The sequence below is a fragment of the Echinops telfairi genome, unplaced genomic scaffold, assembly GCF_000313985.2.
Source record: "Echinops telfairi isolate 266 unplaced genomic scaffold, ASM31398v2 ScPeMD7_60;HRSCAF=208, whole genome shotgun sequence".
NCBI lineage: Eukaryota > Metazoa > Chordata > Mammalia > Afrosoricida > Tenrecidae > Echinops > Echinops telfairi.
In genome coordinates, this window is record NW_022103958.1 from 38,653,131 (window position 1) to 38,668,120 (window position 14,990).

The 14,990-nt window shown below is 37.1% G+C and overlaps 1 protein-coding gene across 4 annotated transcripts in view; it reads left to right on the forward strand.

The window, feature by feature from the left end:
• BTBD10 (BTB domain containing 10) overlaps positions 1-14,990 on the forward strand; it is a 74,005-nt gene that overhangs the window by 36,685 nt on the left and 22,330 nt on the right. For all 4 annotated transcript variants that reach the window (XM_004711557.2, XM_045291133.1, XM_045291134.1 and 1 more), the window contains 3 exons: positions 4,156-4,352; positions 10,362-10,647; positions 12,962-13,064. In XM_004711557.2, coding sequence (XP_004711614.1) covers positions 4,156-4,352; positions 10,362-10,647; positions 12,962-13,064 — 586 coding nt within the window. The remainder of the gene's footprint in view (positions 1-4,155; positions 4,353-10,361; positions 10,648-12,961; positions 13,065-14,990) is intronic.

A 14,990-nucleotide genomic window follows, 5' to 3' on the forward strand; every position in this document is an offset into this window, starting at 1 on the left:
ACCTGCAGAGATAATAACATGCACAAAAACAAGACAGAGCAAAACGAAGCAACAATATACAATAACAACAACAACAACAAACCAATGACAAAAAAAACCCAAAACACAACACTACAAGAAAGAAAAGCTTGTAGTTAGTTCAAGGATTGTTTGTTGGCCTTTAGGAGTGTTTTCCAGTCCACCATGCCCTGACCCCAAAGTCCACCTTCAACATTCCCTGGGGACCTTGCTGCTCCGTTCCCTTGCTGTTCTGTTGCACCCCCTTGGTGTTTTGCCTCTGTGTGGCGGGATCAGGTCAGGTGCTTCTCCCACACTGTGTCTCTGGTGTTGTCACCTGTAGGGCTATGGGTCAGTGAGGGCCGTCATGTCTCATAGAGGGGCTGGTCATGTGGTCCTCTCTGTGGACTGGCTGCGCTAATTAGGAAGATCATCCTTATGGCCTGGTGGGCCAGGATGTGCTCCACTCTCTACTCCTCCCCCGTCATCTGCACCCGTGTGCTCTGATCAGCTATGTCCCTCTCCCGGATCTGCAGATTCAATGCTGTCCTTTGAAATAAATTCTTCTGGGTGGAGGGGCAGGTTTCCACTTAGTAGTTGGAATTGGGACCGGCCCCCCAGATCTCTCCACTGGTTCCCTACTCCACACCGGCATGTTTCATTCACATTTTGGAGCACCGGGTTGGAAACAATTTAATCCTGTTGGATGTTTTAAAATTTGAAAAGTGAAGTTAAGACCCTTCTGATTTTCTCCCTAATGGCATACGGATTTGAGGTTTTTTAGTTTGATTGGTTGGACCAAGCACTGATGCCTGACCCAATAGAGTGCTGGATGCCATTTTCTCTATTCCTTGAGTTGCTGTGTTTTTTCAGCCTTCTGTAGTTCCCTCACATGCGTGTGTTGGTTTATTTGTACTTAGCTCAAAGTTCACAGAGAATTCTCTGTAGATCTGTGTTTCCCTCTGTCCTGCTGTCTTCCCCAAACAGTAGCCCGTATTGTCCCCAACTTCTTCACTATGTGTCTGTAACTCGTCTGTGTGATTCTGCCTACATAATCTCTTCCTTGTATGTATTCTGGAAAGTCTCAGGGTAGTAATTTGGGTCATCTTACTTTGTTTTCCATGCTTACGGGATCACTTAGCTTTCTTGCCTGATATATATGGTGCCTTGCAAACCATTGTTTCTTATATTGTTTGTCAAGTGTCTCCTGGTTGTTTCAAGCAAGAGAGTAATTTAGTCCTTGTTTCTCCCATCTTGACTGGAAGCCGTTAGTGAAGCTCTATTTCTGTGCCTGTCCTCAATTTGTGTATCTCAAACTAAACGTAACATGAAACAGTTGTCCCCATTTAGTTTTCATGTCCTCATTTTCGTCTAGCATATTAATTGCTTTCACCTTAATAATGCTATCCTGATACAAAATTATTTAATTAGGTACTGTAGGGTAAACTTAATTTTCCGTAACATCTGATTTTTAATTCTGGTTCAAAGTCCATTCCATTTGAGGATAAAAAGCTGGAGGTGTGTTTTTTGGATTTATTTAAAGCCTAAGAACTTTAGAAATGAAGCCAACATTTCACCAGAAAGCTTTGTGTGTCTGATCTTTTAGTTGTAGAGCTGTCTGGTCCAAATGCTTTTTCAATTTATCAGTCTGATTGGCTTTTTTATTCCATGGAAATATTTAGCTTGCATTTGCCTTATTTATAATTGTGTTTACATCTGACCTGTTAGAATATCAGTTCAATTCACATTTAGAAAATGTGCTTTCTTATAATAATTGAAGATGATTCAAATTTAGCAGCTAGCATAATTTAAGAGGCTAATTTTTCTATATATAATCTTCATTCTGTTTGTATGGAATATTTTTTCAATTTCAGGAAATGAGTCAGAAATGCCATTGTTCTTACTTTTTAAGATTTTTAACATGAACACGGTTGGGCTTTTGGGTTTGTTCTTTATCTTTGTTGAATAACAAATCCCTGGGTGACACAAATTAGGTCAGCAGTTAGAACCCACCATTTGCTCCTGTAAAGATTTATAGTTTTGGAAACCGTATATTGCTGGGAGTCAGCATAGACTAGCTGTCAGTTGGTTTGGGTTTGGGTACTAATCCTAAATGTTGATAGTATGAATCCACCCAGTGACACAATGGAAGAAAGACCTGACAGTCTGCTTCCATAAAGATGACAGCCGAGAATACCCTTTGAAGCGGCTCTCTCTAAATGACTGGGAATGGACTCCATGGCCGTGGGCTGGTCTTCCACGGTGCAAGCCTGACTACCCCACTCCCCAGAGAAAGTGGAAGTAGGGCTTTTCCCCCATAGTAGGCTTATAAGACAAAATGACTGATAGAGCGTGATCCAAATTTACTGTCATTGAGTCTATTTGAACTCTTAGTGACCCTATATAGTCGTTTCCAGAGTTGTGCATCGTTCAGGGAAAAGACAGCTGCATCTTTATCCCACGGAGCCCCTTGTTATTTGAACTGATGACCTTGCTGTTAGCAGCCTAACACTCACCTGACAGCACTACCAGGGCTGATTATAGTTTAGCTCTATTTCCCTAGAATTACCTTTCAGGGTACAGTTTCACCCCTGTCTTTTGTCTTTGAAGTCTGTTTTAATAAAGTAGTGAGTGATTTTCTTATGAAAGAAACCACTAAAATAACAAAACAAAGCATTATAGTTAATATGCCAACAAAGGAGATAATCCTGAGACACTACAGGATTTAAAATGATTTCTGAACTATCAAGATTAAATTTTAACGTGTGATTTTTGATGTGAAGTAGAGCCTTATAATGTCATGCATTGGATCACTGGAATAACCCAAAAATGTAAGTTCTAGTGGGACTAATATTGTCACTAAGCACTGTATGATTCTGAGCAAATCATGTAATTTTGAGCTTTAATATTTTCATCAGTCATAACTAATAAATGGACACTTATTATTTAAAAAAAATCATTTTATTAGGGGCTCATACAACTCTTATCCCAATCCATACTAAATAGACATTTAATGGGTGTTTTTATTGTTCCAGGTTATATATTGCTGATCATTTTACTTATTTATTCACACGAATCTTAGCAAATAATAAAATTTTCTCATTTTGCTAAAAGCCTTCATTTTTAAGTTAGGAACCAGAGTGTATGCTAAGATGGTATATTTCAAATTGCTTTAGCTCTGGCTCTCACATTTTTGTCAATGTATTTTGGTTATTGAAATTTACCTCTATTTGTTAGGATCTCTGGTGGCAAAATGGGCCTATTAACTGAAAGGTTGGAATCTTCAGAAGGAAGATAGGGCAGTCTGTAAAGATTTACAGCCTATGAAACCCAATGGGGCAGTTCTTTCTTTAGAGTTACTAGGAGTCAGAATCAGCTTTACAGCCGTGGCTTTGGTCTGTGCCAGACTCTGGTGTCAGTGACCATTGCTAATGTAGAGTGATAAGCTTCCTCTGAGATCCCAAAGCATTTCTCATCTGTCACTCATTTAATAGTTATATGGTTGAGATTTATTTAGAAGTTTTATATTTGGAATAGCGAAAATTGTTTGAAGTTACATAAGTTTGTTTTTGCAGTACCCTTGGATCATAAGCTCCTTGAGGAAGCTTCTCTTTCCATTGGCATTTAACACAGCATTGTGCTACCTCAATGCTGCCTGTAACTTAATAAATGTGTGAATGAATTGCTGAACTTAAAACATTTTAGCTAGTTTACTCTAAGATATTTTAACTTTTAAAAAATTCTTTCACTTTATTTATAGTCACTAACATTTACTATTTCAGGTAAATGCTTTTCAGACCTTAAGAAAATATCCCCACCTCACCCCCCCCAATCAAAAAACTCAAAAGAACATTTGAGTAATATTTAGGAGAGCTGCATGATTTGTATTGTAATGATGACAACTGCTACTTCTGCTGACTCTCAGATGTCATTTAACCTCTCTAGGCATTAGTTTTCTCATTTGAATTATGTGATTTTTAAAGACATGATATTTCAGAGTTTATAAAACTTGCATGTAAACTAGGTTTTAGGATAAGAAAGTAGCATTTTATTTTCATGCTACAAAATATTAGTGATTTTATAATCAAGTTTTTATTTAAAGGAATTTGTAACCTTAGCTTTGCTTTTATGGTTATTTTCCCCCCTTTCATGTATCAGTACTCCCTCACGTGTTACTAAAGGAGCAGTCAACCACACGAAAATGAGTCTACATGGTGCTAGTGGAGGACATGAGAGATCAAGAGATAGACGAAGGTCAAGTGACAGATCACGAGATTCATCGCATGAAAGGACAGAGTCTCAGCTCACTCCTTGTATTAGAAATGTCACTTCTCCAACACGACAACACCATGCTGGTATGTACACTTGACTAACTTTCCAAACAGTTCTTAAAAGCATGCATTTACCTTTAAAAAATAGTATTGACAATGAATTGTATCTAAAACTTCAGACTACAGTTAGTTTCTTTTCACCTTTTATTCCCCCTCTTTTAGGTTCTTGCTGGGAAAAAACAGCTTAAAACATTTTTTTTGAAATACAATTTAAAGATAACATTTTTAAGAGTCTGAGAGAGTCTTCAAAAAGAAGTAATTTGAAATTGATTCTCTTATGAGATACAAAGTGATGGTTTATTTTAAAACAATTTTTAGTATTGTAAATTATTGATAGTAATCTCTGGCTTAATCATACCAACAAAGGAAATGAAAGCTAGAATAGTCAGCAGCACAGAGGTATTTTTGATGATACTTCAAACTTAGTAATAAAATAGAAAATGAAAGGGGAAGTGTATTTTACTTTGTTAGCAAGGAGTTAAGGTCTTCTTCCTCCTTCCTACTCATTACTATAAATGAAATTTATTGCCCCAGATGAGCATAGTGTATGACTAACACACCAGTTACAGCTTGAAGCAGAGATGCCTACGTAGTATCAGCTTGCTGGATATTTATTTTCTCTTGAGGAAAGGAGCAAATTAAATGCCTTGACGAGTTAAACTCAAACTCACTGCCATTGAGTACTTTGTGAGGCCATTTCTGATAGTCTGTTGTAAATAAAAACAATGTATATTAGAAGCTAATTATGCAGGGAAGCTGTCAGTGTCTAAGTACATCCTTGAAATTAGAATAGTACTAGCTAAGAATCAACACAAGTATAAATAACTGTCGTTGTTCGGTGCAGTTGATTGGTGTCGACTCCGAGCAAACCTGTGAAACCAGAAGGAAACAGCTGCTGGTCCTGTGCCATTCTCATAGTCAGAGTCATGTTCGAGCTCATTGTTGCAGCAACCGTGACTGTCTGTCTCAAAGAGGGTCTTCCTCTTTTTCACTGATCCTCTGTGTTCTAAGCATGGTGTCCTTCTCCAGAGACTAGTTCTGATCACATGTCCAAAATCAAGTGAGATGAAATCTTACTCTTTGCTTCTAAGGAACTTTCTGGCTGTACTTCTTCCAAGACAGATTTGTTCTTTCGTCTGGCAGTTCATAATACGTTCACTACTTCTCACCAGCACCATAATTCAAATGCATTGATTCTTCTGGCTTCTTTGTCCGGCTTTCATATGCATATGAAACAACTGAAAACATCGTGGCTTGGATCAGGTGCACCTTAATCTTCAGAGTGGCATCTTTGCTTTTTAATACTTTAAAGACATTGTGACATTTCTCCTATGCATCATTTAATTTCTTAATTCCTGTTTACTGGGCATTAATTAAAGATCTGAGTAAAGGGAAAGCTTGGGACAACTTCAGTATTTCTTAGTTTATCATGATCTTGCAAGACAAGACTGCCTCTCAAGTTGCCTCACTTTGAGGATTAAGGTGCACCTGATCCAAGCCATGGTATTTTCAGTTGTTTCAGATGCACATGAAAGATGGACAGTGAATACAGAAACAGAAGACCAATGCATTTGATTAGCTAAAAGAAAGAGAGAATAGTCTCCCAGGCCCAGGATTTGAGCAGAATTAACCCACTGCTGAGTTATCTTTTTCCCATGTCACATTTTTTTTGTTTAGCGGCCCAGTCCTTAACCCATTGCACCCCAGGCCTCCTTAATGAAAGAATAATTAACAGTGGTAAAGGAAAACTCACTAACAGTCTGTGATATGTGGATATCACAACGTTGCTGAAAGCAAAGAGGACTTAAAGCACTTATTGGTGAAGATCAAAGACTATATAGTCTGCATTATGAATTACACTTGAGTTAGTTAATTGTGCCAGCCTGGCCGATAATCACATGTGGGTCTGGTTGAAAGGCGGAGGGATAAATGGGTGGTGAAGCCTCGCTTTCTATTCGGGTCTCTTGTTTTGTGATGGTTGCATCGGGTGCAGCTGCCTTAGCAGTTCCCTGCTTCGGCTTGCAAGATGGATTTCCTACAAGACATCCCCAAGGAGAAGCCACATGGATCTATCCCGATGCAGCTCTGGGTGCTGGAGCAGCCATGTGGAGACCCCTGCCAGTGCTGAGATGCTTACACGTTCACTGACTCAGCTTTCCTCCTGCAGTCGGCATTATTGCCTCTGCTTTGTGAGGTGAAGGACTTTGTGGACTGGTGTTGGGTATGGGTTAATGTTGGACTTGTGGACTTGGGCAGCATTGGGTTGGGATGTTTTCGTGATGCACATTTTCTTTGCATAAAACTCTCTTATCACGTGAGTTGCTGTGGATTTGTTTCTCCAAAGTACCTAGACTAATACAACACTCAACATAAAGAAAGCAAAAATTCTCACAACTGGGCCACTAAGAAGCAACATGATCGATGGATAGAATAAATAAAAGGTGGAAATTGTTCAAGATGCCATTTTACTTGGATTCACAATCGACGCCCAAAGAAACAGTAGTGAAGAAACCAAACACCATGCTGGGTTGGATAAATCTGCCATGAAAGACCTCTTGCTCCAGATAAGATGTGACTTTGCAGACTAAGGCGCCACTTACTTGAGCCATGGTATTTTCATTTGCCACGTATGCCTCTAAAAGCTGGGCAATTAATAAGGTAGCCTGAAGAATGGACGGATTTGAATTATGATATTGGTAAATACTATTGAATATGCCTTGGACTACCAGAAGAAATAATAAATCTGTCTTGGAAGAGGTATAGACAGAATGCTCTTTAGAAACAAGAATGAGAAGACATTGTCTCAGATACTTTGGACATGACATATTACCAAGAGGAACCAGACCCTGGACGGAGAAGGACATCATGCATGGTAAAGGTCATGAAAAAGTGGAAGAGTCTTGGCAAGATGGATTGATATAGTTGCTGTAACAATGGGCTCAAACATAAAAACAATTGTGACTGGGTGGTGTTTTCATTTAACAGAACAGATGAGGTCACTATGAATTGGAACTGACTCGACAGCATCTAATAATATCATAAATATTGTATTATCTATTTGTTAGGATTTTTGTTTTCTTTATATCAAGGAGGTGTGATCCATATTCAGTGTTGTAGTCTTTCATCTCTAACAGTACTTGCTTCAGGTTCTCTTCACTTTCAACAAGTAAGGTTTGTCAGCTGCGTATTGCAGGTTTTACGTGGCTTCCTCTAATCCTGGTGTAGTCTTCATATACTGGTATCAGTGAAGCTTAGAAAAGTCAAAATGCTGTATCTGAACAGGATGACTCTATACCTAAATTGGAACTCTATTTAAAATTAAGATTTTAATTTCTACTCTTTTTAAGAAATCCAGTCAGCCTTTTTCTGTATCAAAGTGTTACTATTGGAATTCTAAAAAGACAAGTATGAGACTTTCTAATTTAGGTGAAGAATTGTTTTGTGTTTGTTAAATTTGTCTCAGCAATCTTCTCTGCCCCTTAAGCTAGGTAAATAGTGCTTGACATTCCAGAGCTTTCAGATTACAGATGATTAATCTTCTCTTATCAACCAAGTCAATGAATTTACCATTTCAAGGATTTCTATTGGAGTTGACCTGATCTATACTCCTTTAAAGCCCTAATGGCACAATGGTTTTGCATTGGGCTGCTAACCACAAGGTTATCAGTTTGAAACCCCTAGGGCAGTGGTTCTCAACCTTCCTTATGCTGTGACCCTTTAATACAGTTCGTCATGTTGTGATGACCCCCCAACCATAAAATAACTTCATTGCTATTTCATAACTGTAATTTTGCTACTGTTATGCATTGGGCAACCCCTGTGAAAGGTCCGTTCAACCTCCAAAGGGGTTGTGACCCACAGGTTGAGAACTGTTGCCCTAGGGGGTCCCCGGGGGTGGGGTGGGGGGCGGGGGGAGATGAGGTTTTCTATTCCCATAAAGAGTTCCAGGATCGGGAAACCCACAGGAACAGTTCTACCCTGCCCTATATGGTGTGAGTTAGAACCAACTTGCTGACAGAGTGAGTCATACACTCAGTCACAAGACCCCACCAAAAATGCTTCCATCGTATGCTTTATAAATCCCACCTTAGTCAAGCTGTGTCAGGAGATAAAAGAGTAATGTTTTGCTCGATCCTGGTGATAATAGTGGCTACATGTTGGGGGCTGCTAAATACAAGGTCAGTAGTTCTAACTACTAGCTTCTCTCCGGGAGGAAATATTAGGCTTTGTACTCCTGCAAGAGTTACAGTCTTAGAAACCCACAGGGCGGTTTGTTACTCTGTCCTATGGGTCACTATGAGTCAGAATAGACTTGATGGCAGTGAGTTTAGTTTTGATTTTTGGATGTTAAATAGGTTTGCGATTTGACAATTCCTTGTAAATTTTCTTCCATACTTTTTAATATGCAACCAGCTTCCTTTGTTGGCTTTGCTACTTAAATAAAAACAACTGCTCCTACAATAAAGAACACTTATGAGTATGTATCGTTTCTTAAGGAAGCATGTTCTCCATTTTATGAAGTGTACTTATTCCTCTAGTAAAACCATTTATGTCTAAACAAGGAGTGTTAGTCTAGTGTTTCCACTAAGACATAGTTCATTCAGGTTCTTGGACCATTTGCTCACCACAGTAATTGAATTAGTATGTTGAAAGAAAGGACTCTGATACACACCTTTCCTCTTTTTAAACCCGCCAGCATCCTCTTGTTCTTTTTTAATGATTGCTTTTGGTCCTGTGTACTGCATTCCCATGAGCACACCTAAGGTGCTCTGGAATTCCCACTCTTTACATTATCCATGATTTATTATGATCCACACAGCCAAATGCCTTTATCTAGTAACTAAAACATAGTCAGACATCTAATTATGCAGACAAGTGGTCACTGTATAAGTAGGACCTTGATATCTGACTAATACTTACAAACCAAAGCCCAACAAAATGATACATAGTAATTGTTAGTAACCTGCAAAGTTCAGTGTCTTTGTGGAGAATAAGAACATATAGTAAAATAATTGTATTACTTTAGCAGATTTTGCTTTTGGGAGGCTGTCAGCATTGTGTGGAAACAGTAATAAAAGAAAGGGAGATGTCAGTTATGTTTAGGGATACAGCGAACGTAATTGTATAACCAGTAATGCTGCACCAAGTGTTCTCAGTAGCCTGGGTCATGGGAGGAATTTGGCAAAATCTGATGAGATGGAGGTGCATTTTTAGGTCACCTTCGAAAGTTAGTAATCTTGCCTCTTAAGGAAACTTCCTATCATAAAATGTTAGTTCTTATTTTTCTATCTTTATCTATGGAAAGCCTTTGAATTTTAATAATGTTTTCTACCTATTAAAATTATAGACAATAATTTTTGTAATTCTGTAAAGCTTATAGCAGTACTTTCACTAACGAAAGTGAGAATGACAAGAAAGCTGCACATTTATCAGCTGCATCTGGTGAGCATTAAAAACCATTTGAAAAAAATAAATACCTCGTACTGTTCAAAGTTAACTTTTCCCCCTTTCCCTTTTAATCTTCCTTTTGTTATTAAATTGCTGGTTTTAGAATCCCTCTATTAACACAGCGAGATACCAAAGTTTATACTGTTGTTCTCAAAAGAGTTTTAATACTTTTAGGGTTTAAAATCACCTAAGTTGATAGTCTTAATCTTTTATTAATATTCAATTCTTATTTATTTGAATTATGAGAGTATTAATTCGCTTTACATATCTTTTCCTCAGCAGAGCAATAATCCAAAGTTTACTTTAATAGGAATCTTTGGGCCAACATTACTCAATAAAAATAACTTTTTAAAAGTTCACAAAGATTTATTTAGAAAATATTTTAGTGTTTTGAGTTTTCTTCCTGTAAAATGAGTGAATATTTATAGTATCCTATAAGGATTCTTGTTATTTGAAGCAAAATATCAGAATTCCATCATTTAAAACAACTTTTTAAAGTCAACTATTAAAATGTGAAAAGATACATATATTTCAAAAATTTTAAAGAAAAAAAATGCACAGTTCTGTTTACATCTTTCATTTCAGAACGAGAAAAAGATCACAGTTCCTCTCGTCCAAGCAGCCCTCGTCCTCAGAAAGCATCCCCAAATGGTTCCAGTAGCAGTGCTGGGAACAGCAGCAGAAACAGTAGTCAGTCCAGTTCAGATGGTAGCTGTAAGACGTCCGGGGAGATGGTATTTGTCTATGAAAATGCAAAAGAAGGAGCTCGGAACATAAGAACATCAGAACGAGTGACACTAATAGTGGATAATACTAGATTTGTTGTAGACCCATCCATTTTTACTGCACAGCCAAATACAATGTTGGGCAGGTTTGTATTGCAATCTGTGTATTACTAATTATTAAATACTTCACACCCATTAATTTAATTGCCACTTAAGGTTTATAGCAAAATCTTAAACTTTAGTGTTCCTATTTTACAGAAAAAAGAAAGGAGCTTTGGAGGTTACATTACTTGTATAATTAATAGATCGAATCCTTGACTTTGCTTTTATTTCTAACATTCTTGGCAGTATCAGTAGAAATAGTAAAGGCATTAGTTAATGAAGCCAAGATACTGAAAGACATCTACAGGTTGAAACCAGAGATTAAATCTAGCAAGGTGTATTTAGTAGTGATTGTATGATTTTCTGTGCTTGGGTTCTCAAATAAAAAAGGATATTAACAGTGTTAGAGAAAAAAAATTTTTTTTGTTATAAGGTCAGCATAAATTGTTATTTTGATGGCGATACTTAAAAAATAAAGGAGGCAACAGTCATCTAATCTGCTGGCTCCCAGAATTAGATTAATGTAAAGTTTGCAGCCAACAACAACCTTTGGAAGATACTGACAATGTTGACTATTTTTCAGTATTTCAAGACTAGCATCAAATATTTTTTAATTATAAATTCAATCGATGTTTGTTCACTTTAATATAAAGTAAAATGAAATAAAAGCTTACACGAGGTACAAACGTTTTATTTCTAGATGTGAATAACTTGGGGAATGAGAGAAAGAAAATCACCAAGATAGATTTGTCACTGTCTTGCAAGATAGGATAAATTCTGACACTATGTTCATTTCCCTTAGCTACCTGGTTTTACAGTGACACCAGACTTCATATCTATAACACAAAAGTGCTTAAACTCTAGGCTTTTATGTATTTTTAGTAGTGTAGGAGGAAGCCTGGTGATGTAGTGGTTACTTGTTGGGCTGCTAACTGAAAGGTAAGCAGTTTGAAACCACCAGCTGCTCTGTTACTCCCCTAAAGATTAACAGTCTCGGAAACTCACAGAGGCAGTTCTGCCCTGTACGATCATAATCAACTAGATGGCTGTGAGTTATTTGACTTGAGAGGGAAGCCTGTTTGATGAAAGTTGCTAGGAGGATGACTTGACAGTGTTAATAATACCTTATATTTCCCCTAAACTTTAAAGAAAGATGCAATGAAAGTAGATATTAGAAATTCTGCTGCAATTAGTTAGGCGTTGTTTTCTTTAAAACAACAACAGAAATCTATTCATTGTTATGGAACCTTTTGTAAAAAGTTTCAAGTATTTGAGAAAATTACATGATTTTCGATATCTGAAAGACTGTCTTTTTAAATAACCAGTGAAGGCCCCTTTTCTTGGCAGTGGACTATGCCTTATCTTTGGGGATGAAAGCTAATATTCACAGAAACTGTAAAAAGCATCGGCATTCTTTTGGAAACTTTAAAATAAAAAAGTTTTGTTCTTTATGGTTCTAAGATACAACAAAAGAGGGAAGTGATTCAAATTGTGCCATGGTTGACTAGAGTACTTAGATCAGTCATATTACTTGGGGGATAAGGTGTTACTGCATTCAAAGATTCAACTTTTAAAAATAATCACAACTTCAAATTTTCTTAGACGTGCACAGTAAGCTTCATTGTAAAGACATGTTTTGCAAATTGCTTCTTTTCAAAGTTAGGAGCCATTACAGTGCCTTGAAAAAGCAAATCTATTTCTATTTTTCCCGTGTTAAAATTAATATGAAGAAATAAAAATAATATTAAGAATATTAATTTCCTATTTACTTTAAACTTTTCTTCTACCTTTCACTTCTTTATTCAAGTTCTCTACCCAGTACTCCTTTCTACAAGTATTCAGTTGCTTGTTTTTCATTTCTAGGATATAAGCATAAGAATTTTGAGCAAGATTTCTTACATTTATTAAGATTATGAAAAGTGCAAAAACCTAACCACTTTTTCACAGTGTAGTTATATGTACTACATTGTAGTATTCATTTTTATAATGAAGATACGAGTTTTAAGAGAAGGGCACAAATAATGATTATATTTTTTTCCTTCTGACAAGATTAATTAAAATAAAAGTTAATTTTCCCCTAGATTGATTGATTTCCTTCTATTTGAGGAGATAGGAGACTCTTTGGCTTCTGAATTTTATCATTTAATTTAATTATTGCTTATGAAGACTCTGTAGAGAATCTGTATACCATTGTTCTTAGTACACAGGAAATACTTTTAATATTGCTTCATTTGTACTGTTTACTGGAGTGAATTATGCTGAATATTCTTGAATTTATTTAGTGATATAATTTGAAATTGTTTGTTTGTTTTTGAGAAGTACCCTGTGTATGTATTTCTCCATTATTGGCTATCATAGGATGTTTGGTTCGGGCAGAGAACATAACTTCACACGTCCTAATGAGAAAGGAGAATATGAAGTAGCAGAGGGAATTGGCTCTACTGTTTTTCGAGCTATTTTGGTGAGTTACGTTTACATTGATTTAACCCTAAAACCCCCTTCTTGGTAAGTACTTGCAAGCAGAGTTCTACTTGGATATCTCTTGGAGGTACGTGAGATACCATTTTTCTTTAAATACTATTTAATTCATCTTTATTTCAGTCCATAAAGATCATAGAAGAGTTTTATGACATTTGGAAAGATAGGGTAGGGCTTGATTCATTTCGTGGATCTACATATGTAGTAATCTGAGGTCACTTAATAGTCACATTTTTTACCACACCATGCTCCCTCCTTAATTCACATAAGTACAGTAAGTTGATCATTTTTGCTATCTAAGAATAAATGTGTCTACTAGCATTTGAATATTTTATTGCATACAATCAGTAATAGGGAAGCTTACACAATGGATATGTAACAAAAACATCTTTGTTTTGGTTTAGCCTTACACTTTGAGAAGTATTTGAATCACTGTTACAGAGTCTAGGAGCCCTGGTGGTGTCGTGGTCAAGTGCTTGGCTGCTAGCCTAAAGGTCCACCACTCTTGGGAGAAAGCGGTGACAGTCTGCTTCTGCCAACCTTTACAACTTTGGGACTCCTATGGACAGTTTTATCATTTTATTATTACAGAGCTTGTCCTTAGAATTTCAGTTGAATAGCAAAACTTTGATGTGACACACTCTGGAAACGGTTTCTCAGCATTTAAGAGTAAGAAGGGGAGGAGAACCCGAGGCAAAAGACTGAAAGGAAAGGTAGTTGATGTTACTCAGCTGGCTGCCCTTGGGTAAGCATCATCTTGCTCCTGCTGTTGGCAATACTGGAAACTAGTGTTACTATGGCTATGAACCTCGAGAAGCTGGAGAGAAGCTTCCACTTACAAAAGCATATGGGAAAGTGCTCTTACAAGAGCTGACCATACTTCCATTTAGCTCCCTATTGCTTTGACAGTAAGAAAGCATTTTATGACTAAGCTATAGTGTGATTTTATATGTAACTGAGGACAACAACTTTAATTAATTAATTTTTAATCATTTTATTGGGGGCATGTACAACAAACTCTTATCACAATCCATCCATCCATCCATTGTGTCAAGCACATTTGTACATTTGTTGCCATCATCATTCTCAAGACATTTTCTTTCTACTTGAGCCCTTGATATCAGCTTCTCATTTCCCTCTCTCCCTCCCTTACTCTTGATAATTTATCATTTTTTTTCCCATTTCTTGCACTGTCCAATGTCTCCCTTCACCCACTTTTCTGTTGTCCATCCCCCAGGGAAGGGGTTTTATGTAGATTATTGTGATTGGTTTCTCCTTTCTCGCCCCCCAGAAGCTAACAACTTTTAAAGAAGATTTTAGAAATACTTGCTGTTTATTGTTTCAATAATATGAGAAACACCAAGACACTAAGGGAGAATGTGCATGTACACATCTGGTATTGCATAATTTAGTACTGATATATGACTTTTCAGTTCTTTATGAAAAACCTTAATTTTTGTTAAATTCTCTTAATTTTTGAGATAACTTCAAATTATTATCTGACTTATTTTTAAAATATACAGTAGCTGTAAACAGACCTTGAACTATTTACAGCCTTTTTTTGGTCATTGGCTTTTTTGTTTTTTCTGTTTTGTTTACTTTTGTTGCTTTGTTTTGCCCTGTCTTGTTTCTTGTGCATAAAATTATCTCTGCAAGTCTATCTAGATAAGATAGGTAGGATAAACAATCTGGAGGAGAAAATAACAGGACCGATGGTTGGGGGACTGGACGGAGGGGGCGGCAGGGGAAAGGAAGTGGTTGTCAGCAACCCCAGGGACAAGGGAACGATAGTGATCCAAAATTGATGGCGAGGAGTGTGTAGGTGGCCTGGTAGGGCTTGATCAGGGGCAATATAACCAAGAGGAATTACTAAAACCCAAATGAAGGCTGAGCATGATAGTGGGACAAG